This window comes from Micrasema longulum, unplaced genomic scaffold (assembly GCF_059751315.1).
Source record: "Micrasema longulum isolate JH-2025_06_02 unplaced genomic scaffold, ASM5975131v1 h1tg000986l, whole genome shotgun sequence".
Lineage (NCBI taxonomy): Eukaryota > Metazoa > Arthropoda > Insecta > Trichoptera > Brachycentridae > Micrasema > Micrasema longulum.
The window spans coordinates 346507-372837 of record NW_028278175.1 but is presented as its reverse complement, the minus strand read 5'-3'; the positions used below and the strand labels follow the sequence as shown (position 1 = coordinate 372837).

At 30.6% G+C, this 26331-nt stretch overlaps 2 protein-coding genes across 2 annotated transcripts in view; one reads left to right on the top strand and one right to left on the bottom strand.

The window, feature by feature from the left end:
- LOC148277753 (uncharacterized) overlaps positions 1–26331 on the bottom strand; it is an 81162-nt gene that overhangs the window by 51090 nt on the left and 3741 nt on the right. The window contains exons 7-12 of the mRNA XM_088232447.1: positions 24685–24899; positions 22368–22515; positions 21162–21296; positions 19873–19993; positions 19364–19437; positions 18066–18167 (exon numbers count right to left, since the gene is read on the bottom strand). Coding sequence (XP_088088573.1) covers positions 18066–18167; positions 19364–19437; positions 19873–19993; positions 21162–21296; positions 22368–22515; positions 24685–24899 — 795 coding nt within the window. The remainder of the gene's footprint in view (positions 1–18065; positions 18168–19363; positions 19438–19872; positions 19994–21161; positions 21297–22367; positions 22516–24684; positions 24900–26331) is intronic.
- On the top strand, positions 5634–17363 carry LOC148277754 (pro-resilin-like). Its single transcript, XM_088232444.1, has 3 exons — positions 5634–5710; positions 13630–13747; positions 16162–17363. The coding sequence occupies exons 2-3, from the start codon at positions 13634–13636 to the stop codon at positions 16363–16365; spliced, it is 318 nt and encodes a 105-aa protein (XP_088088570.1). The 5' UTR covers positions 5634–5710; positions 13630–13633; the 3' UTR covers positions 16366–17363.

Below are 26331 nucleotides of genomic sequence, written 5' to 3'. Positions count from 1 at the left end.
AATCTGCATAGGATATACAAAGTTGAGTTCAAATAGTTTTATTTATATAATAAGGAGGGAGTCGATAAATCAAACTTTGCATACTTTTCATCGGAAAATTGCACAGGCATTTCTAAGAATAAGTAAAACAAAATTATTACTGTAAAATCCATCAAATATAATGAGAAAAATAATCAAAACACATAAAAATTTATTTCTTCTGATATGAAACAGGCTATTCTGTGCCCAGGCAAATTAAGAATATAGTTCTGTGTGTGAAATAGAACCAGAACCCAGGACCCTGCTTTCGAATTGATGGTTGCTCTCAGATAAAAATCCTGGCTAGGAAAATCGAGTGAAGATAAGCCCACCTCGTTGTGTAATGGTTGACGAGTTTGCCTACCATTCTTGAGGTCTTAGGTTCGATTTTAGGGAAGGTAGAAGTAAATTATTGATTTAAATAGCTGTTCTACACTGCAATATTTTATAGTTTTTGGACTGGTACCTGAAGCGTACGTCCGATTACCTTACCTTCATGTAACAGATGACAGAACTATACTGCGTTTGTTTTACTAATGTTGTGCCCTATGGTAACACTGGGTTTTGAAAGTGGGATGATGATGATGATAGTTAACATTTCCAATAATATTGTATTTATAGTCGGCGTCTATGTTCAAGGCGCCAGGAAGGAATACAGTAGTGTGTTGTGACGCAGTTCAGTTGAGTTTAGATGAGTGTCAGTTGGCCGATATTCACAAATACATTATATTATTTAATATTAAGGCCTCAATTCTTATCAAAACTCACCCGAGCAGCGTCAAAACAGATGACCACATTCCTTCCATGCGCCATGAACGTAGAATTCGACTACAGGTACTTAATATATCGCGTATCGTCAGCGTTTGATTTACAACCACAAAGTATCAACTTTTATGACTTTTGAAGAATATTAACGTATTTTGCGGACGATAAGACGCACCCCAATTTTTAGGTAAGTTTTCAGAACATAAGAGTATGGTCCAAAAATACGGTAATTGGAATTATAATAACTTGGGTTTTTAGTAGTTCATAAAAGAATTGATATTATTTAACGTAAAAAATCACAAAGTTAGTTCTCCAAATATTAATGTTACTTTTTTATAAACTTCTTTCGCTCGTTATTATCCCTATACGTACCTGACGGTGCATAGAGCAGAAAGGTATGGGGATCAGTCTTACGTTTCAGGTGCCAGGGCCAAATAAATATTCCAGCGTAAAACTACCTTCATAAAGAACAAATATTTTCCCTTCTCAGAATTTGAGCGCGGGTACTCAAGAGGTAGGCAAATGTGCCAACCACTATACTAAGAGGTGGACTTTTTCAGGGTTTTCATCTGATGGCAGTCATCGAGTCAAAAACACTAGTTCAGGAGTCTAGTTCAGTTTCATGCACAGAACTGTATTCTTCATCCACCCAGATACAAAACAAATCAATCGTCATCACCCGTATCATATTTTATTATCTTAAACACATCCCTCTTAAAGTGTTTTTTGAAGAAGATGGACAATAAGTTAATTTAATTAATTTGGTTATTTGACCTCGGCAACAATATTACATGCCAATTAAAATACGAATAAACTTTAACTTCAATCTTAATTCATTAGATTAATAAAACTCGGAAGACAACACGCTGAAACTCAAGCTTACATACTATAGCGTGACGTAAAGGGAAATATGATGTAAAAAATGTTCATAAAAAAAAACAATTTCAATAGTTGCGTAAGCAAATCATTAAACCTTTATATAGACAAAACTAAAACTTAGTTTTTTATACATTTGATGGTTGAAAAGGCTTTATAGTTTTAAAAAAATAAATCATTTTAATCAAAGTTTATTGTGAATTGTAATAAAGCAGTTAAGAATGAAAAATAATATGAGCAAGCAGTTTTAACTGAATGCTGTTTTTCTAGTGTTTTAGTTAACGGGGAAAATGAGATCATATGTATCCCATAGGATACATTGCTAAGAAAAGGGCTAAAGTTATTATATACCAATAATACGAAGAACAAATGAACGTAGTTATGCAGAAAGCAGCCAGCCACAGAAAAGTGAAATTGATATAATAGCACCTTTGTTAAAAGAGTGAATAAACAAATCTTCACATAGTTGGAAAAGTTTTTGACTTTAACAAATAATAAACAAGGAATATATTCGTTTTTTTTTTTCATTGCAAACAAGAATTTAATAATGTATTTGACCAGTTTTAATGATTTTTAAATTCGTTAAGATTTTCTAGTCCTGTGGGTGTTTTCTGCAAATTGAGAAATACTATTTTTGTGATTGATACCATTTTCGGAAGGTGATTAAAACAATATTTTGTATGAAAGCGGTCTAGCTGTTTTTAGCAGAACATAGAATTGACCTTACTGCACCCGATAACATCAAAATCTAATTTTTTCAAAATTGTGGACTGGCTGCTTTCTTCATAACTACGTTTGATTAAATGATTTAATATAAATAATCTAGTAAGCGTAAAACATCAACGCCCGGTTCAAGCTCGAAACCTGAAAAAGTTGAAATTAATGTGTGTTACAGTATAAAGTAAATACCAACCTCCCCAATAAAAAACACATCAATGCGGAATTGAGAGCGCTCAGGCATCGGGAATATTTTCAAACTGAGTTCGTTTTCAAGCAATGTAACATACCATACACCCATGGCTCGCATGTGTCGGGAATATAATATATACGTACTGCCGAAATAGCAAAATTAACATATTTCATGATCCTTTTCGAACTTTTAATAATCTCTTAGGATAAAATCTGCATTCATAATTGATAGTCAAATACACCTAATAATAAATAATAATAAAAAATATTTACAAAAAACAACAACAATTCTATCTATTCTGTGAATTTCTGTAATAGAATATAAAATGTCATCGGGTTTCTGGCATAAGTTGGTAAAGAAAAATTTGTAAAAATGAGACGTCTTCATAAATGGCATCAAATAATCTGTATTTAAAAAGTATTATCTTAAAAAATATTTTATATTTAATAAATACAAATTTAAAAAATATATATATTAATCTTGTAGTTTTATTTTAATTGTTAGCTTGGGATGAGCTTTCTACCTTAAAAGTGCAATATCTCACAACTAGTAAAATATAGTTACCAACTTGTGCCAGAAACCCGACGATATGTGCATGTAGAATTGTATCGATAAATTGCATTGTTATTATGGATAACTTATATAGCGCAATTTGTGTAATATAATACCTCAAGGGCGCTTTACAAATTGATTACATAAAGATATATATTTCATTTTGACTTTTTTATTTTAAGAAAAACAATGTTCTTTGTCACCACATGCTAAGAATTTATTCAAATGATTTAGAGAACAAGTAGGTTTTAAGTTTCTTCCGAAACATCACTTAACTCTCACAGTTTCGGACCTCTGCTGAGAGAGCATTCTATACCGTAGGGCCTGCGACCGCAAATGCGCGTTCGCCGAATTTAGTGCCTGTTTTTGAAGTATGTACCTTTGTTGAATTACTTTAAAAAATTAAACAAAATAATCAAGATTTAATACAGATTACAAGTCACTATAAAATTTTATTGAGTAGAATTGAGTTTGAAGTTTTTTCAGATCTTAAATTATTATTATGAAAACGTAAATTTTCTCAGGTTGCATTTTTGACTTCATTCATGCAATTTAATTGTTCTGTCCATAAAGATATATTTATTATATTGCATTACGTCTGGTAAAACTTACAGAAATATTTTAACCAGCGATGTAATAATTTTCGATGAATAATTATAAAATAAAAGTACGTATCTAAGTTATAACATTTCATCATTCCCCCTTCCGGACCCAGTATTGCATAGGACACTGCTTTGGTAAGCTAAATGCAGTGTATTTTGACAATTTGTTACAACATGTCAGGAATTGTTACGCTTTCGCCGGAACAATGAAATACTGCAGTTTAAGAAACCATTAAATCAATATTTCTCTTCTAGTCCCAGGAATTGAACCCAGGACCCTGAGAATGGCAGGCGAATGCAGCAACCGCTTTTCAACGAGGAGAAATTATCTCCACTCGATTTCCTAATTCAGAATTTTTACCTGAGAGCAGTCATAGAGTCGAAAACACTCGTCCTGGGTTCCGGTTTTATTTCATAGTCATAACTGTCTTACAATAATACATATAAAAACAATCGAAAATTTATTTCAGCATAATAAACATAATACAATGTCTGGCTCTGGTCTAGTGATCAGCGCGTTTGCCTTATATGTAAGAGGTCTCGGGTTCGATACCTGATGTGGTTGACTCGGAATATTAATTTAAAAGGTGTTTTATAGTCTCCGAATGGCATCTTAAGCATAAAAATGACGATTTTGCCTTCATGAAACAAAAAAAATAGATGCGCTGTGAGTGATGTACCAACGGAGGGGCCCATATTTTTAAACTAATAGACGCGTAAAAGGGAATGATGCGAAGATGATGATAATTTACAAATGTAATTGGGCTTCTTTAACTATTTTGGTGTATTTTTTTAGATAGTTTAAAAAGTAATACACCTATATTTTATATTTGAAGCGCTAACTTTGTGGTTGTTCATTATAATTAAATAAATAAAATAACTCTGTTTTAAACTACTTTTTTTTTCTACCAACCGGTTTCAAAGCTATACAAGCTTATTTATGATGCTTCTTCCTCAACAAGACAAGGAAATTATCAATGATCTTTTTATCATCTCAACCGAGATAAAGAAATTATTATGGAAAAGGAAATCTAGGCACATACTAGGCCTATAAACTATCATTGGCCTTTGTCTCTGTTTAGATAGCGGTCTATGTATATGATATTCATGTATGAGTCTACAAATGTTCAGATATGCTCAACATTTTGTCTGTCAATAAATACTCGTACATTTATTACTATACAATAAATAAGACGACTTTGTTTTTATTTTTTCTACCGACCGGTTTCAAAGCTTTACAAGCTTCTTTATGAAGTTTCTTCATCAACCTTGATAAAGAAGCGTTTAAAGCTTTGAAACCGGTCGGTAGAAAAAATAAAAACAAAGTAGTTTTATTTATTGCATAGTAATAAATGTACGAGTATTTATTGACAGACAAAATGTTGAGCATGTCTAAACATTTGTAGCCTCATACAGGAATATCATATACTTGCATAGACCGCTATCTAAATAGAGACGAAGGCCAATGATAGATAGGTCTAGTATATGCCTAGATTTCCACATTCCATAATAATTCTTTTATCTCGGTTGAGATGATAAATGGATCATTGATAAATTCCTTGTCTTTGTTAAAATATCGGTTTATTTTATTAAAAGCGTTTCTTAGTTCATTACTTATAAATATTTTATGATAAAATATATCTAAGTATTTGCTAATCCAATCAATTAAATAGTATTATCATTATTTACACCGACGTACATCATTAAACGTAAAGTGATGACAATTAGTATGAGGTTAAATTAATAATACACATCTAAAACAATTTAAGATGATTATGGGATAAACGAAATAAAAGCACCGCCTTCGCTTTAAGGCAGGGCGAGTAGTGAAAAACGTGACCCGCATGAGCTCTCGAAGGCTGGGATTCCATCTCGGAGCGTATAAAACCCACAATCGGTCATACATCAGCGCCAGTACTGTGAGGAAACTTCTGTGTCTAGTTACGTGACTAGTGATCGCTTTGTGAAACCACCCCGAAGAAGGAAGGTGAGGGGTGAACACTTTCAATAGGGTTAAAAATCTCGTGGACATAATTAATGAAAAACATTTATTACGTTGCGAAACGAAATATTGTCAAAAAAATGTTACTAAAAATTGTTAAAAATATAGTTTTTTTTGTAGTTAATCCAAAAGTTACCGAAAAACAGTGGTTACATAAAACGATTGAGCTTTTATCATCGAGGATTAGAAAGAATATGCTAAAAGTACGCATATTTCGGCTGTCGTGTCGTATGGTTTATAATACTGAATTTATACGGAGCACGTTCTAGGATATTTTTTTTTTAATTACTAGAGGGAACTTAATACATTCTTTTGATATAAAAGGATTAATCTGCCGATGTGCGTCGTCGAATTTTCCAATTCATCTTAAAATTGATATTGAGAGATTATCATGTTTTTACTTTCAGTATTATCTATGAATACATTTTTAAATACACAATTTATTTCAATAAAATAATAAATAAAATTGAGATACGAAAATACAATTTTGTAAGTGTTTTAAATAAATAAGTTGTACTGGTTACAATACTGGGTTGTGGTCCCGTGGCTAATATCTCGGAATCACGGCTCAACGGTCCGTGGTTCGAATCCCAGTCTACCCCAACTTGATTCCCATTTTCAAACAGTGAGTTATTTATAACTGGTTGAAAATGGCACTCAAAATAAAATATTTGGGAAAATCACAACCTTTTTTTTAAAAACCATCAGAAATTTGAGAGTTGGAATAAATGCGGAGAGTTTTTATTATGGATGCGTTAGTTCACGATATATACAATTGTTTTCATATTGCGTGATCAACAGTACCGAGATTAAAAACATATTTAAATATTTTTTCCGCACAGTAAAATGTTGGAAAAGGTTGCAACGGATAATATTTACTCGTACTTTTAAACATATTTACTCTCAAATTCAAATAAGAATATAACGGTAGTCACTAAAGAAGTTAGTTAGCTAAGGTGAAAAAATGTTTGAAAGATAACAATAATACACTTGCCGGTCTTAATACGGGGTACTAATATAAATATATAATGCATGTATGGACATACTCTTGACCTGTATTTATTATTATCTGTTAAATTTTTTTGTGAACTGTTTTTGTACGTGAATAAATAAATAATCATTAAGTTTGGTATGGTCGTCGCCAGATAAGAATGCCAACACTAAAACATCTTTTGCACTGCGGTCAATATGTGAGCGCAGGCATCCTTAGCTGGCAACGACTTTGATTAAGTAGTTAAATAAGCATTTTTTAGAAGTAACTGTTATTTCTTTACTCCATTTATTTTTTCTTGATTTATTAGTGCTTTTACTTTATAAAGAGTTCCTACGAATTAATCAAATCTTAATGGGATGGACCAAAATAAATCAATTATCTTTGCCTGACTCGCTTAATTTTAAAACGTAAGAAAATCTTTTTTTTCACTGCAATCGGCAACCATCTACAATATTTGACGAGTGAAACGATTTCTTAGCTATTGTCGATAAAAATCATTATCATTCATAATTTTCCTGTCCATATCCAGTGGTCCAAAGGGCAACGCATTAATACTCCCATTGCAGAGCATCTTAATCATTTTTGTTTCATTTTGAAGTCAACAGACAACCTTAAAAATCAATATTTAACGACGTCTTGCCAGGAATCGAATGCGCCAATCACTATACTATGAGGCGGACTTATCTGAACTCAATTTCCCTTTTTTGGATTTTTTCCTGGGAGTAGCCATCGAGTCGAAAACACTCGTCATGGACCGCGATCACATGATTACATAAGACGGTATAAAGAAAAATCGATATTTATGTACGAAAAAGTGTATGTTTGTATGCAAATTTATATATCTGTTATAGAACATATTTAGAAAAAGTAACATTGTGTACACATTAAATTTTTATACGAAAAACTTAATTTATAGATTAAATTGAAGATGCATGTTATATTTCTTTCTGCCCGGACACAGACCTGCATGCAGATGAGAATAAATATACATTTTAAAATATTTTTCACTACCCGCATTTTCATACTGCCGCATGCGGCGTTTGCATCAATAAAATTCTTGTCTTGTTAATTGGAATGTGATAAGAAAAAATCCCATTAAAAATAGATAATAACGAACGCTATTAAAACTATTAAAATATTTGTTTATTCTTGCATTCAAGCTTTTGTTTCCAACTTTATTGGTTTTCTTTCTGCATTTTGATATTTTTTCGTTACGAATGTGTCGATTTAACATCGCGACATTACGTGTAGTTATACACTGCGCGTGCGTAAATAATCTATTGTTTAAAAATCACATCAGCATTTATATTTCAGAATCTACAAAGAATATTAAATGACAAAGCTGTTTTGGAAAATATTGCGTGACTGAACATAATTTATGCAGAAGTGAGGTTTGTTTGATTTCTGTTTTCACAGTAAATTACCTTCGTTTAATGAACTTTTAATAAGTTGGTTTTATTTGATTTATTTTCGCGCATTAAAAAAAAAGTAATGATAATAAACTTAATTATATAAATGAAATACAGGGAAAAACGCTCGGAATTGAGAAAAATTTACGTTAAATAATTCAGTGGCTTGGATCTAACAGGACCAATGTCAGTTTTATATTATTCTTGCCATCATTTTGTATAGGATCGATGCCAATTAAAAAAAACTTGACTATTTAAATATTTTATGCACACGTACGTGTGGTAATGTTTTTTTTTATATCAATATTTGTTATCAAGGCGTAAAACGGTTTACTATAACCCAACAAAATGGCTAGAACCCGTAATATTGTGATTAACGAAATCGGCCTTTATTAATCCATGCCACAGAATTATTATGATATTACCGGGAATTGAACCCGAAACCTTTAACAATAATTTTAGCCACTACACCAAAGAATACCGCCTATATAAATATATCGTAATATTTTGCAATTTTTCACAAAATAATTAATTAAGAATATCACTCATCAAGATAAATAAATAAAAAAACTAATACTCATTTTAAAAAAATATTAAAAAGTTTAACGCATAGTCAGAGCGGATAAAGAATGTTATTGAAATAGAATAAGAATCCTGGACGAGATTTATTGACGCTTTACTTTCAGATAAAAATTCTAAAATAGAAATTAGATTGGAGATAAGTCAACCTAGTGGTTAGCGCGTTCGCCTACAGCATCTGAGGCCCAAGGTTCGAATCCTGACAGGGTGGATGAGAAATATTGGTTTTAAAGGTAATTTGAACAAACCCCTTAAACTTAAGACTGATCTTACCTTACTTTTATTAAAAAAACGATCGAGATACCTACACTGCAATAATTGGCGCAATAAACACGGCAACACTCTACCCTATAAATAAGAACTACCGTTATTTCCTTATTATTACTTTACGCATAAAGTGGTCAAAAATAAAGTCGTTTTATATTTATTCTGGGAAATGGTAGTAGTACTATTAAACTCAATACTACCCCTTCTAACACCAAAGCATTTTAATAAATGTAGATTTAATGGTAGAACATAGTATCACTAAAATAATTTTATTTTTAAATCACTGTAGACCCATCAAACCATTTATTTCAGATTAAATTTACAAAACATATTTTTGTAGTAACACGAGTCTTTGTTTTATATGGGCTAGTTGTACAAAAGTTAGATAAATAAAGTTTTGAGTTAAATGTGAAATGCCTTTTTTGCCTAAGTGGTCAAAATTGTTGAACGGAAAAAATAAGATAAAACAACACTTTAAACTTATTATGGTGCAGCTGACCCTAAAACATTCGATTTATTTGCCGTACATTATTCTTTTTAACAATTTTTTTAGTTAATCTATTCCGGTGTTGACCGTGACGTGCTAATTGTTTTCGAAAATAAAAGGTTAATGAGGTTAAAATTAAATATCCATTATTTTAATTATGTATCTACGACTTATGCTAGTAAATCTATTTATTTTCAAAGGAATAGTCCATGAGCTACATAATCTTTTTAAGTACAATAAATATTTCACTAGGAAACTACTGTAATAAATAATCTTTCCTGAAATGAAAATTATTTCAACAATATTTTGAGTTTTTATAAATCTTTGTTGACAGGGTTTTAACTTCAAGGGGTTTAAATGATACATCATAAGCACTGTAAATGCTTAGACTTTTATATTCTAATCTCAAAGTTGTTTTTCTTATCTGTCAATATTGAACGTTATTTATAAAAAAACATGACGATATATTAAAGGTTAAGGATTTATGTGTGTTTATCTGGGTTGTGGCCCGAGGCTAATGTTGCGGACTAAAGGATCAGATGTCCGAGGTTCGAACCCCACTCTACCCCAAGTTGATTCCCATTTCTTAATAGTAAGCTATTTACAACTCGTTAAAAATTGGCCCAAAAATAAAATATGTGAGTAAACCGTAAGAACGCTAAATATTTATTTTCAATAAAAAAAATAGGATTTATTACAAATATGATTTTTTTTTGTAACATCTAAAAAACCTCGTAAAATCAGAGTAAACTTGAAAAAATTTGAAAGGTATTACATAAGAGCATCGTAATAAGCTAATATGTATAAAAAATAAGTTAACCGCTTATAGTTATGAGTTAAACACTTGGTAAAAATAATGAAAACATAAGTTGACAGTTGCTCCATTAGAGAGGTAGCAACGTTATGTATAATATGTCACTACAACTACTACTATCATCACGCTATTTCCCCGTAGGGGTAGGCAGAGAGAATGGACCGCCACACATTCATACATCTTGTCACACATGCCCTATGGTTCAGCTTGCTTTTGACATGACCAGACTTAAGATTTTGGTTTATCTGATCATGCCACGTCTTCCTTATACATTATTTTTATAGTTTTTTTTTTATTCAATAAATGTGAATTGATAACTAGAGTATTCAAAGCGGTAACTATTCATGGTTTATTTAAAAATATATAAGCATAAATCGAAATAATTAATTCGATAATTAAACTGACTAATTCAATTTATATCCATTATTTTGAATTGTTTTACGTATTTACTCATAAATGCCAATTATTTTACGCTTATTTTTTAAACGCTTATTTTTTTATATTAAATTTTTTCAATGTAGGCATACGTATGTTCACTTATTGAAAGTGAATAATAAAAATTAAAAAAAAACAACAAAAATAACATGTCAATTGTCATATTTAAACCCATAATACCTACCTATACGAAGGATTTTTCTAATAAGGTTAAGTATTTTTCTAAAGCGTCATTGAATGACATACCTACCAATAATTGATGTACCTGTGACGTATTTGTACGTAATTGATGTACCCAATGACATACCCACCAATGTTAAATTGAGTTTTATTTATATAAATTACATAATATATTCATATCTCAATGTGAAATCTGGAGAGTTAATTCGGTTGCGAATATAAACAATTACTAAACAAAGCTTATTCAGATGAAACCAACTTACTTTATTCCTATGTACATACATAATATGCACATATTACCTATTTATATATTTTATAAATTTATTGTATTAATAAGTATACATATTTGATACCAGGGAATCTATATAAAACTTTGAATTAGAAAATAATAATAGAATACCGTGTCAGTAATCTCGGACCATAAGTAAAACAAAGCTATTATTTTATTTTTAAAAATACCAATGCCGAGTTGTTTGAACCCAAGTAATAGTAAAAAATCGAAAGCAATTGTAACAATTTTAAAAGCAATTTTTTTGGATGAAAAAATGAATACATTTTCAAAACTTTAACTTTTACTATTGATTTTATAAACATTACTAATCATCAAACAACCCGGCCCTAAACAGCTGTATATTTACCGATACAAACCGATTATTATTTTGGGTTGTCGGATGTTAATTATTGATAATTTATATCGCTCGTTGTACGTACCAGCGTCTAAAATATTCTAAAAGTGCCATAAAAAAACTTATTTCCCGATTGTAATTTAAGAGTAATATGAAAAATGACATAGTCAGACAAATACCATATAAAACATATTATTAAAATTATATTTTTGCACTATAAAAGGCGACGAGGCCCTTTAATAGAATTACATCCGAGCATGAGAAATGTCACAGTTTTATTTATTTGATCTCACCGGAACGAATCGCATGAAACCTCATATTATGTAAAGAAAATGTCATAGCCATTAAGGTCATAGATTTTCAAAAAGCAATTGTGGTGGTTTGATTTAATATTTGATTTTAAAATTATAATTTACCTACAATAAAATCTAAACGCCAATAAGAAACCAAAATACAAAAATCTTATTAATAAACCGATCATACCAAAAAAAGTTTTTTTTCCATTAAATGCAAAATAAACGCCAAATCAATAGATACTTGAGTATCAATCAAATACTATTTATTTTTCGGAAAATATAATGCAGTTTCATTCAACCGTGGCGTGGGCGTGGGTAGATTTTATTTCAATCTGACTAAGGTGGTTTATTAATAAATAATATTTAATTCGTGCAAAATGTCTGCAGTCTAGTAATAAAATATTATTATAATAACGAATATAACAGTAGGTTCTATTGCAAACTATAGTAATCGGAATAAATAATAAACAAATGCTTTTTTTTTACAAATTTTGCAAACAGAATGCTATGCATATTATGCCAAAATAGCTCGATTTAAAAAATTCACGAAGTTGTTATAAGAGATTTATCTTCATCAACACGACCATTAATTAAAAGTTTTGAAAAAAATGTGTGCCCTAGTTTCCGATTGACCAACAAGTGAATTCCTAAAAATTTCATCTGGTTTGGGGCGATTTAAAATCAAGATAATTTCAACAAGCTATCGCCAAGAAGCGGGTAATTAGGGGCAAAACAATGGCCGCTCGTGGGACTGCGACGTGAGGTGATGTAAAGAGTGGCACAAAAGAATAATCAATGCACAACTGAACCATGGAGTATTGTATGCGGTGTCACAAAAATCACGCACGTAATGTTTTTAACTTGCCAAAAAACATTCAGTAACAATTTTTAAACCGTTTGCTTATGCATTGATTTAAAAAAAATATTTTTAAGGCGATGGCTACTCTCATATTAAACTACTGAAAAAGGAATCGAGTGGAGATAACTCCACCTTGTAGGCGCGTTTACCTACCATTTTTGCAGTGCTAGGTGCGATTCCTGACAGGAAGGACGTGAAATGTAATATTTCGTTGTCCTTGGACTGGCACCTAAGCCGCAAAATTAATCATATAACCTTCCATGTAGCAAAAACGGTCTATATACGCTGCAATTGGACTTCAAATGCACTACTTGATGTTGACAAGAAAATGATAATGATAGCTATGAATACAACTAATAGGTGTCCATTCTGTCAATATCATTTAAGTTAATAATTAAGTATTGATAAGAACGATATCTACCTACATACATATTATGCATTGATTCCACTAATATTTTATTTGTTGATATTTTATTAGCTAAAATTTATAATAAGATAGACTTTCAAAATCTGGCTGGAGCATATTAGCATAGAAGAAATAAAAACATTTTTGTCACTGTCCACTGTCGTAAGTCTAAATTTGGGTGTTGAGTTATAAATGCAGTACAACAACACTTTTCAATCTATTTTTTATTAGAACACTCACGATTTTTACGTTTTTTTTTAACGAGATAGAACACAAACTTTAGTTTTATTTGAGATCAAATTAGTAAAATATCAAGAAAAACACGAGTAATTATGAGTTACCGATTTCTTCTCATATTTTAAAAGTCGAATAAGTAAACCACAAATACCGGGTGTTTTAATGTCAATATAAATTGAGTTACGAGCATTAACGAATTTTGAAAATGTTGTTTTTTCTCTTCATCAAAATTGCCATTTTAGACATACCACAGTGTACTTCTAGAAATGCGGAATGGTGACAAAAACACCAAGTAAAAAATGTTTTCTTTTTCAGAAATATGATTACATTAAGGATAAAGGAGGCGTGCATGGCGTGCGTCGTAGTAGTTGCCCTGGTCTCCATGACCAGTGCTGCTCCACAAGGAGCTCCCGAGAATGAAGCACCTATGCCGGTAATTATAACTTATTTAACTTTTTATTACACATTATTAGTGAGTGGCTTATAGTTTAGTTTAAAGTGTATTTTTTTTTTTTTTATACATATATTTATTTTTGTTAATCTTTGCTTTTAATTTTTGTATAAAATTGTAAGATTCAATATGTCCATGTATTTATAATTTTCTCAAACTGAACGGTTTGGGTAGGTAGGAAGAAATTGCCTTAAGGCAATATGCCCGCCCTTATATGTATATTTATTGTATATGTATATAAAGTGTCAATAAATAAAATAAATAAAATAAATAAGTTTATTATATTTGTTATTGTATCCATAAATACATTCAAGTTTAACTTTTGAAAAAAATTAGGATTTTCGGTAACCAGTTTTAATATTAAACGCTCTACAGTGTGTTCGAATGTTTAATAATCCAATTTGAATTTATTCGTGAAAATTCTTGGTGGAAATTCATTGTAATTTATTATGGAAATAAAAGACGAGTGATACTTAAATACACGAATTTGGAATAACCAGTTACCGGTTTCATCGCTTTTGCGATATTTCGTATCGAAGTCTTTTATTTCTAAAATAACCCTTTGTTAATGTGCTAGTGATTAGTAAACATACAAATTTCGTTTGTGTTAGTAGGCATACTAGAATGATTGATATGGAAACTTATTATTACACCCACAAAAAGCAGAGGGTGTCAAGATTTGAATAAACTGTGCTTATTTTTATTAAATTTTAATAATCTCGTTTGATGTAAATAAATATGGACAGTGTACAGTTTTAATTTTTTTTAAGAGACCATACAGGTATTATCCATTATACTGGCCAAAGTTTTAAATAACCCCACTGGAAGCTCTCGTGCCGTGATGTAATAGTAAAGACTCCTGGCTAACGCACGGGAGTTCCGTGTTTAATTCCCAGCGAAATTAAATTATGTAACTAAAAATGTGATTCTTCTTAAGTTTAGTTTTTCTATGTTATCATTCAATATTGAAATTAAGCCTTACAGCCTGTTAGCCTGTTAAATCGAATATTAAAGTACTGAGGGCCTTACTTGTAAACCTGGTAAAAATTACGCCTAGGGATAGTGACAGAATAAGGATGGTATAGTTAAAGTTCTTACTTGAAAACCTCGCATAACGTTATACCCGGTATAGTGCTGCGATAGCGGCCATAGGAACTTATTCCACGTTTATACCTGCTGCTTATAGCAGTGGAATAAAACTGCGATTTGTCATCCGTCCTATTTTTCAGTAGTAAAATGGATTGTATTTTAAAACACGCTGACTTTTTAAGATTTTCAAGTGAAATATTGTTTTTGAGTGTAAAAAAGATCATCAATTTTGCACTACATTGAGATAGATTTTACTAAGCATTTGTTTTGAAAATGACCCTTGTTATATTTTGCAGTATTTAAACATAAAATGTTTACAATATCACATATTAAAATTCATTAAATGAAAATATATGCGTCTAAACATTTATCAATGGTATATTTGATGTTGGTATGTAATTAATTTATTTTACGACTAATGTTAATTTGTGCGTGGCATCTATGAGTCGTCGTTCTTCAACTATTTATTTATTTATTTATTTACACTCTTTATCAAAATACAAATCCATGTTCAATTCAATGAATATTCTCTTTCAAAAGTCAATGACGCCCAGAAAATATAGTTTATTTATAGTTTGTTCTTTTAAAAGAAATTCCAAGTCTAAAACACCACAACAATAAAATACCATTATCGAAGATTTCATAAGTTACGCTTGCCATTTGTGAAGTTTGTTTTATTTTGTTACTAATACTTATACGAATAACGTATTAGTATTTGTAACTGCAAATGCACACGGAGCTTCTTCAAAAATATACGCAGAAATGTGGCATGGTCAAAAAATAAACGATGGAATAAGCGTAGTATAGTTGTACTAGGTCGTAAATATTTATACAAGTAAGCTTTCCTTATACCGGGTATAAATAGTCACACCGGGTATAGGCTTTATGTAAGGAAATCTAATAAGTAAGGCCCTCTGTTGTGTTATTGCCAAGACGCTTGACTCATGCACGGAATGCTGCGGGTTCGATTTCCTGATGAGAACACAAATAAAATAAATTAATGTGATTTTTCTCAGGCCTGACTTTTCTGTATTGCAATTTACCGCTGTAATGGGCCTTCTGGCCAGTTGTCTAAAAAAATAAAATAGAATCAACTTTTCAGAACAGTTTAGAAGTGTTTAGATATATTATAATACATTAATTCACATTTTTTATTTTAATGTTAGAATAAAAATACATGTCGTTTTAATTATGACAAATCAATATAAATGTACACGTTTTTAATCAGCTCTCCTGAAAAGTTAATGTTTTTAATTTTAAAAAGTTGTAGAAATTATTTTTAATACATTATTTTTGTGAATTTATAGTATGAATACAAATACGACGTAAAAGATCCCGAGAAGAACCTCTTCTTCGGAGCCAACGAGCTCGGAGATGCCAGTGGAAAGGTAACAGGAGCGTACAGGGTACTACTTCCTGACGGCAGACTGATGACCGTGGAGTATAGCGTGGATGGAGAAAGCGGTTTCGTACCCAAGATTACGTTCGAGGAAAATGCCAAACCACTGTAGGCTTTGGACCACCGAGCGAAATACAACGGATGAATTAAAAATACGAAAAAAAGGAATATTTGGTAATTTTCGTGACAGATTTGAGGCACTTAAAATAACAATGCTCCTAGCCTACTACAATTACAGCGTTTATTAAATAAATAAAAACGTGCGGTTGCTCTAAACCGGGTTTCGTCGTAAAACGACATCTTAATATTGGGTTCGATCTATTATTTACGTGTTTTGTTGGTACGACCAAAGTGCAAGTTAAGCGAGAAATGTCAGGAGACCAATGTCAATCTGTGGTTTCGTACATTTTTTTTTCCATTATCCTCTCCGGATAAGGCGCTACATTTTGTACACATTTTTTTTGAAAAATCATTCAATGTGCTTAGATATCCAATTAATTTTATCAAAAAAATAGATTCATCGCTTAACTAAAAGTAAATGTTAAGCAGATCACTTTCGTTGTTTTGCTAATAAGTTAGATTAGTTAAAAAACAAACATTTAATGACATTAAGAAATTCCAAACACTGTTAATTGAAATTACAATAACAACAAAATGAAACACAAATGAATCAGACCCTTTATCTAAATTTTAAAAAATTAATTTGAAGTTGGACCTTTGCTATATTATATGCCTCATTAATTTCTGTACGCAAATATTCATATTTGTATTTTTAATTTGTCTTTTACTACATACAACGAAACAAAATAAATTGACTCGGCACGACTAATGATTTGTAAATACACCAATTTAGAATATAAGAAATCTCTGATACAAATTTTGAAATTTAATTAAATTAAATTATTTATTTGTACGCTATGATAATATTATACTCATTTTTATTAAATTAGTATTTATTTGTGTATATTAAATACTAATATAAACTTGTAGCTTTTTTCGCTGGTCTGCGTAATTTAATTGTGGATTTTTTATTTATGAATTTTCTTTCCTTCGGCAGACATTCTGCTTAAAGCCATTGATTTTATATATTAAATAAAGGATTTAAAATGATATTGTGTTCTTATATGCAGCGCCCTTAAAACTATTTTAAGCTGTCCACTTTACCTATACACAAAAAGTGAATAATTTTATGACTAACCGGGTAGTGTTGTGGACTCACAAATCAAAGGGTCGAGGTTTAAATCTCACTCTACCACAACTTGATTCCCACTCTTCAATAGTGAGTTATTAATAGGTTATTGAAAATAACCCCAAAATTGAAATATTTGAATAAATAACAATTATCGACGGCTCCTACACATTTGAAAAGATATATGTTTGACAATCCTACAGTATCAATCTAATGGCTTCTGAAAAAAAATATAAAGCTTTGTTTTTTATCTCCCGTAAACCTCGCAAAATGTAGACTCGATAGTATACGTAGGGACCGTCGATATGTATGTATTTTACAATTTTAACGAATTAATCTTATATTGGTTTTGATGTTCTCAGTATGGTAATAAACACAACAAAACATACACAATTTAATGAATAAAAGCACTATTGTGTACTAACAAATTACAATGGGGATGGAGAATACCTTAAATAAGGGAATATGGAAGTCTAGGCATTTACAGGGCTTATGACCGGTCATTGGCTGGTTTAAGTGGCCACTTTTACGTTTTTAGTATGCAACTCTTAGTCCCGAAACCATTATCGAGTGTGATGCCCTAATATCAAATAGTGGAAAATTATGACCAATTTTAGATTTACCTTGTCTTGGCAACGGGTCATGATGACTGCTACGCCTTCAGTATCGAACTGCGGTCGACCAGCTCTGCCCATCATTTGAAGAACTGTACTTTCTTCATATTCCTATAAATTGGGAAAAAACGCTGAATAAATTTAAGATTCTAATTTTGAGATAAGGTACAAAAATAATTTATTTTGGTATATGACAAAATACAAGGTTAAAGAAAATAATATAAAAGTACAACAGAGACACTGCTGTACACGTGCGAACCACGAGTGATATCACTTGATTGGCTCATTTCACTCATCCCAAAAATCCATACGGCATGATCAAATTATTGTATTTTGCGGATGACACTCCAAATCCAAAATTTATCAATCAATTTTTAGAAAAAAAAAGTTTTGGACGATAAGACGCACCCCAATTTTTGGTTGAATTTTCAGAGTAAAAAAGTGTATCTTATACCCGTATGCAGAGACAAAACTTAAGGTAAGGAAAGTACATTCTAATTTTAAATGCAGAGAATAACCCGAAGGTGAAGACAATAGAATGTACTTTCCTCATACTAGTTTGTCTCCTCAGTTTGTCTCTGCATACGGGTATTATGGTCCGAAAAATACGGTACATGGGGTGAATTGATACTTATCGTATAAAAATGATTCTATTATTATATATTCTATACAATCGTAATAACCAGTAGGTACCATGAAGCCGACTAATCTCTACTCGATTTTTTTTGCGGGGTCTTTACCTGAGAGTAGGTGCTGAATAATTTTAAATAAATACAAAATGTATAATGCAATAAATGCCAATTTACCGTAATTTTACCGTGTTATGTGGATTTGCACGATACGAGTAGAATGGACCATTCTCTGTAGGTTACAACGCGGTTCGTTTGTTTTTTTGGAAATTCTAGTAATAATAAACAGACTAGGTAGATACATATTAAAGTAGGCTCTAATATTTTTGTTACTAATATTTAAAATAAAATAAAAAACAGAAAAAATGATAGAAAATCAATAAAAAATGAGGCATATTAGTTACAGGTTGACAATTTATTTTTTTAACTAAATAATCACTAGAAAACGAATAAAATGAGAAATATTCTCAATTGTGGTGCAAATGACTAGTTATTAATTTTTGGAAGTAATAATTTAAACATTTTATTTTATGGTAAAAAAAAAAAAAATTATTCAAATCAGTTTCCACGATACTAAATTTCAAACTTATGTAACTCTATTAGTTGACTTTTAAGAATCGTGTCACTATATAAAATGAATGATGAGATTATGAATGCTTTTAGTAGATGTTATTTTACCTGATAAGCGCCATTATTATAGTACTGAGTGGTCTTGATGATGACAAGATGAGCCGGCAAGTTTACTCCCATTGCTAAAAGAAATTACCAGTGTCATTACAATTCAAAAAATAAACATATGCAATCTGCATATTGCAGACATTAATTAAAAGTTTTTTTCTTAATTATATTAACCCGAGAAGTTAATATTTCATTAGATCAAAAAAGATTATTTCTTTTTAAAACTATGAACAATATTTTTTTAGTTAGTGAATTTTATATCAACACATAGTTTTGTATAAGACAAAAACGTTAAAATAAATCATTTTTAAATGTCAATTTAAAAAATGTATCCGAAGTAATCCCGATACCTTTGCAGTAAAATATAAAAATAAATACGTAAAATATAAGAATAGACTTGTTTAATTTAGATAATATTTTTTTTCGTCTCAGAACGAGTATCTACGTTAAAATGTTATCTACTATTTTATTTTAAAAAATAAATGTATTTTAAAAACGTATTATTATACCTAATGTAGAAGTTGTAATGAGTAGAGGTAAATTTCCCTGGCGAAACATCTGTTCGATGATATTTCTATCCTGTTGTAAGAATCCTGCATGGTGGCATCCTATTCCACTTCTCGCTAAAACCTAACAAAAGAATAATAATATTATTATACCCGTAAAACTAAAAAAAACATCAGTGAGAGTAAAATGCTTCCAAAGATATCCCGTGATGCAACGTGATATTATAACCTTATATTTTATATTTTTTAAAACCTAGGTTTTTAAAAATATTTTTTAACGTAAAACACCCTAAGCCTCTATTTTTAGAGGCTTGTTAACACGTGGAAAAGAGCTGATTTTTAGATGGAAGTTATGAAAAATACAAGACAACACCTAGACAGAAAAAATAGTTGTTTTTTTGCAACTGGTGGGAATCGAACTCGCGACGGAAATTTCCCAGTTGCCCGTCAGTCTAACCAACTATACCATGATGCGGCGTAGGATATTATAAAATCTAAAAAATAATTTCTTAATAAAAATTCCAGAAGTAAAAATAAAAATTCCATAAATAATAACTAAATTAATAAATAATAATTTTGAAAGATGAAAAATCGAGCAAAAACCAAAAAATTAGCGAAATTATAAATAATTTTGGAAATTAAAAATATAACGTCAAATATTGTACCTTTTCGAGCAACAAAAAAGGCTTGACAAATGTGCACGATTTATAAATGAATTTATAACATAACTTCATTATAACTTCCTCACTGTAGAATTCTAAGCTTACGTATTTATTTTTATTATTTCTCATCAAAATAGCAATGTCAACAAATTATTTTTTATATAAAAAATAAACATTAATTTTTATTTTTAAAAAGACAACAAATTAACTCGACCAGGGCCTTTATTACTGTGTAAAATTAACATTTATCTACAACTTTATCAACAAAGTAAAATTAAGTTTTGTGTATGAAATATAGAATACGTATACATTTTTTTTAAACAACAGGTTACCGACGATAACACTACAAATATACACATTTTCGTACACAGATATTGGTTTTATTTTATTACGTCTCGATATGTACCAATGAAGATAGCGTTTTTAATCGCGGTTCTGAACTACTATTTTTTTTAATTTCATTTATTTATTTACATACATAAGAATATTGTACATTTTTTGAGACAATAAGTCCCAACTCCATGAGACTAACAGTTCCGTGTTGAGATGTCGCATATAAACGTTAGCAAAAAATATTGTCAATGGCCACATAAAAATAGTAAAAAATGTACCAAAAACGTAAAAAATTACCTGCAGCTTTTTGTCACTCAACCGACATGCCATTTGCATGAGTTTTGCAGTCTGTTCTTGAGACAATTGATACAACATATCCTTAGAAAGAACTTCGGCTGTCATAATTACACTTTTTCTTGTGTTACAAAATATCTGAAAATACGTTTTCTATTTAAATTCAAGATAAATTGGCAGCAAAGATTAAATTATTTTTTTGGGAATTCTTACTAAAAATATATTTTGAAAAAGAATAATGTCATACTCTATATTAAATAAAAAAAATAAATTCTTTTTAAGTCGAAAGTTTAGTTTTTGGGCAAACCGTACGTGTGTGAACTAAGAACTTTGGAAATGAGAACGACATAATATTTTTATCAAATTTAAAATTTAGTACGCGACATTTTTACGCCCCGTGATCAAATAAATTTTAGAATGCAAGAAAGTTTTACGTAAAAATAACCTAGTACTTATAACTATATTAAAAAAAACTGATAAACTGAAGAGATTGAAAAATAATTTTTAAAAGGGAAAGATATAAAAATCATTGAAAACATGTAAAAATTTTGATATTATTAATTATAAACAACAACAAAAAAATCATATTTGAAGAACTAGCTCTGAGATTTTCCATATTGACTAAACTAAATACGTAGTTAAATATTTTTTAGGTTAACATATTATTTCTTACCCACTTAAAAGAAAGCTTAAAAGTAAACGTAGGGGAAATAATACAATCTTAATATTGAAATCAATCGCTGATTTGAGTCTACTAAGTTTGTTTTGCTCTATAAGGGTATTTTCAAACGAATGTGTGCAAAAATTAGTAGACTCAATCAGTGCTTGATTTTAATATTACGATTATTTGGATAGTTCTACAAAACAAACGCCAACTCAGTGAACTAAGAAATACGAGTTAAATAATTGTATTTTATACTATTTATATTTAAAGCATTAACTTTGTGGTCAATTGTATTTAATTTTATATTATCCTTTAATGTTAATTGATCTTATAAAACGCAATAAATATAATATATTGTGAAACAGTGAAGTGAACATCATATCAACTACATTATGTAGATAATATTTCGATATTTTGGGAAGAGGCCACAATAACGAAAAAAAACATCATCGCATACTAAATTACTTTTTCTTTATACCTTTATGGCATGATGTAATAAATATAATTAATAATATAACAAGAATACAGTGGACAATTTAACTCACCAATGTAGGCTTTCCGGCGCAATATCTTTCGATTATTTGTCTTAGTTTATAGCTGAGGTACATATCAAATTTGAATAGACTCTGTCCTTTGCATGGGAAGCCTTCTACAATTTTTACCAATTTCACGGGACGAAATTCTTCTCCGATCCTTTCCAAAAAGTCAAGCGAAAAAAAAAATACAAATTCTCAGACATAAAATGAGGAAGTTCAGTGGTCATTTTATATATATTTTTTGTTAATAGACTATCAAACTAAGCCAAAATTAAATAATATATATTTATATATCGTATTATCAGCGCTATGAATTTTTTGAGTTTTGTAATTTCAAAATGACTCCTCCAGTGGCGTCATAAGTTCTAGTTAGTGAGTTCGGCTGATTGGATAGTTGGGTTTCCGGAAACCTGAAATCTATCACAAAACTAATATTGGTTGATTCGAAAAACATTACGACGTAGTTAAAAGTAGTTCATTTTTATTTATTTTTCTTGCATTTATAAAATGCTTCGCCGTACAATGAGGAACTTTAGCCCCCAGGGGAAAACGCATACAAAAATTGTTTTCTTGCGCGCGGTAAAAATTAGAACATTAAATTGTACAACAAAGTTTCTTAAAAATGTACGAAATAAATAATAAAAAATATTTTAATAAAAACGCACTACTTTGATTGAAGTCACTGGTTCATATGAACCAACCAATGATTTGAGAGCTGTGAAGGATATCCGGCTAGCTTACCGTAAACGAACCAATGGGAAGAACTAACAGAGAACAATTCCTGACGTCACACGCGGAGTTATTTTAGAAATACAAAATTTTAAAAAATCATGGCGCTGATAATTCGATATGTAAATAATAATTTTTTTTTTGGCTTGAAAACACACTGAACTTCCTCATTGAGCATTGAAATTCCTCATTGATTATGATGATTGTTAGTGGTATCATAAGGGAAAATAATAATGAATAAAATGTGACAGCAGGAATAGGTATAATTACAACAAAAAAATCTCCATCTTAGAACGGAGTGAGCTGATGAACCAAAAGACACTATATATTAATGTTTAAATGCTCTGGTGTTATATGGATTCCTTGAAAATATATATATATATTTATATATATACTCGTATATGTATGTCAGCATATACTCGTGTATGTATGTAAGCTTATACTCGTATATGTTCATAAGTATATGTATTATTTATTTATTAAAATTTTAAAGAAAACAAGAGTGATATTAGCAAAAAAATCCAATATTTACAAAAATACCAAAATTATAGGTCGATTATAGATTTCTATATATAAAATGCACTGCTAAAAAAAAAGAAAAAAAGCGTACCCTAGAAAAGCCACTCCGTATCATTCCACTTGTAAAAAATATAATATTACAAAAATAATGAAACATAACATATGAAAAGATTTTTTTTGTTTATTCGGTCTTAAAAAAACTTTTCGCCAGCTGATCTATACGGAGTAAACCCAGATCAGCCTTCTCCTTTCTTCTTTCAAACAAGAGAAAATAAATATAACATGAGAGTTTATATATATATATATATATTTATTTTAAATAGGTTCAGTTAGATTTAATTATAATTATTATTTGCAATTAAGGTTCTAGCACATTCTTAAGACTTGTTTAGAGTGAGTAAATTCTGGTAAAAGATAAATATCTTATTATTATTTGTGCTTGAAATACCATCCAAGCTGTATGTTGAGGGATACAAACCTATGTAAATTCAAATATGGCAAAAAGAGAAGACAGGTCAAAATTTTAAGAATTGGCTCTCTAGCAAGATCATTTTTTCAATAAAAATTTAATAAGAAACTTTAACTCAGGTTATATTTTTAAGTGTTTTATCTATTTCTTGTCTGAGCAGATAAATAATACAGTTCAACGTGTAAAAGATAATCAGACTCCTGGACAAGCGTTTTCGACTACGTGGTTACTGTCAGGTGAAAATCTTTAAAACGGAAATCAGAGATCGGTCCGCCTCGTAGCGTAGGAGTTGGCGCGTTCTCAATCATGTTAGAGGTCCCGGGTTCGATTAGCCTCAGGGCCAATGTGAAATGTTTATTTTAAAAGTAGTTCACTGTAATATTTCATTGTAAGTAGTTTAGCACCTGAAGCGCAAGATTGATCATACCTTTGAGTAAGAGCTGTTTAAAGTACGCTGCATTGTAGTGCCCTATGTACCCTTGGGTGCGGAAAGAGAAATTATAAATCGAAAATTCATAAGAGTCTGAGATATTATAGAGAAATGAATACATGTCTGTGAATTTACAGGCCTTATGACCAATCGTTGTTTGTCAAGGTAAATTTAATTACTTGTAGCATGCTGCTGGATGATCTCTAGTTCCAAGCCACTCGGCGATGTCTTCAGCGTTTGGAATAGTGGCGGAAACAGCAATGAATCGGATGTCGACAGGAAGAAGTTCCGAATCTTCCATTTCTTGCAAATGCTCGAGGATCTGGTCGTCACTGCTGGCGGTGTTGAAAGTCTCCTTCTTTTTCTTCGCATATTCGGAAAGAGATATAGATGCCTAAAATAATTTAAATACTCAAAATTTGAGAAAAAACCCTCCATTAATAATAAAAATATGATATCATTAATAATAAAGACAAGGTTAAAAAAGGGTCTCTGAGATGGTTTTCATGTGAAACGAATGGATGACGAAATAATAGTAAAACAGGTATACATGGCGAAAATAAACGGTGACGTAGGACGAGAACCACCATGGAAGACGTGGCATGATCAGATAAAACAAAATCGTAAGTTTGGTCATGTCAAAAGTAGGCAGAACCGAAGGGCATGTATGACAAGATGTATGAATGTGGAAGAAGTTAGGAGTGCACGCCAGGATGTACGTGTGTGGTGGTCCACCCTCTTAGCCAACCCTACGGGAAAATGGCGTGATGTTAGTAGTCGTAATTATAGACAAATATAAAAAAAGGATGTAATCAATATAATAATAATTTTTAAGAACATTCAAGGGAAAACCAAAAAAACATTAAACCATAACTTTTCCTCCTTCCGCACTAAGTGGTGCATAGGGCACTGGATTTATAAACCAAATGCAGTGTATTTCAATCATCTGTTGCATTAAGGTAATCTGTCTTGCGCTTTAGGTGCTAGTACAGGAACAATGAAATATTTAATTTAAAACAACCTTCAAAATCAATATTTTATGTCCACCTACTCAGGAATCGAACCCAGGAACTTAAGACTGGTTGGCAAACGCACCAACCACTACACAATCAGGCGCAGTTATTTCCAATTGATTTCCTTACCGTATTTCATTATAAAACACTCGCCTAGGATAATGGTTCTATTTCACACACAGAACTTTACTGCATTCTTCATCCGCCTGGACACATATAAATCTTTGTGTATACTAGTATATTATGTTACAACTAAGTTGGACAACACTTTCAATCTTGAATTCTAGGCATTTACTAGGCTTATAACCTAATATTATCCAGCGGGACATCAATAAAGGTTTCAAACATTTATTTCATAAAATTCAACAGTTAAGCACTTCCTACACATACCTGAAATCGTTAAAAACTCGAGGTTTTTCCTATTGATTTTACTCATAAGGATTTATTTTTTATAAAAACGAATTTACTTTTATTAATTTAAATTTAAATAACCCCGATTTTTATCGAGTTGGTCAATGCAGTTTACTTTACTGATTTCCATTGTCTCTTTCGCCGTACGTTGAGCGATTTGTATGAAAGTATTATGCCGGATATTGTTATATTAAAATTACACAAACGGGTAAGAAACCTATGTTATTCATTTGTATAAAAAAAAACTATGAAACTATGTTATACAGTTATAAAAATCAACATTGAGAGAGAAAATCTACCTCCAGCCGCAGCTGTTGTAAAATTCTCGGCAACGTTGCAAACCCCCATTACGCAAAAATCGGTGGATTTTAAAAAAGAAATCGGAAGATTTTGGCCACAGTT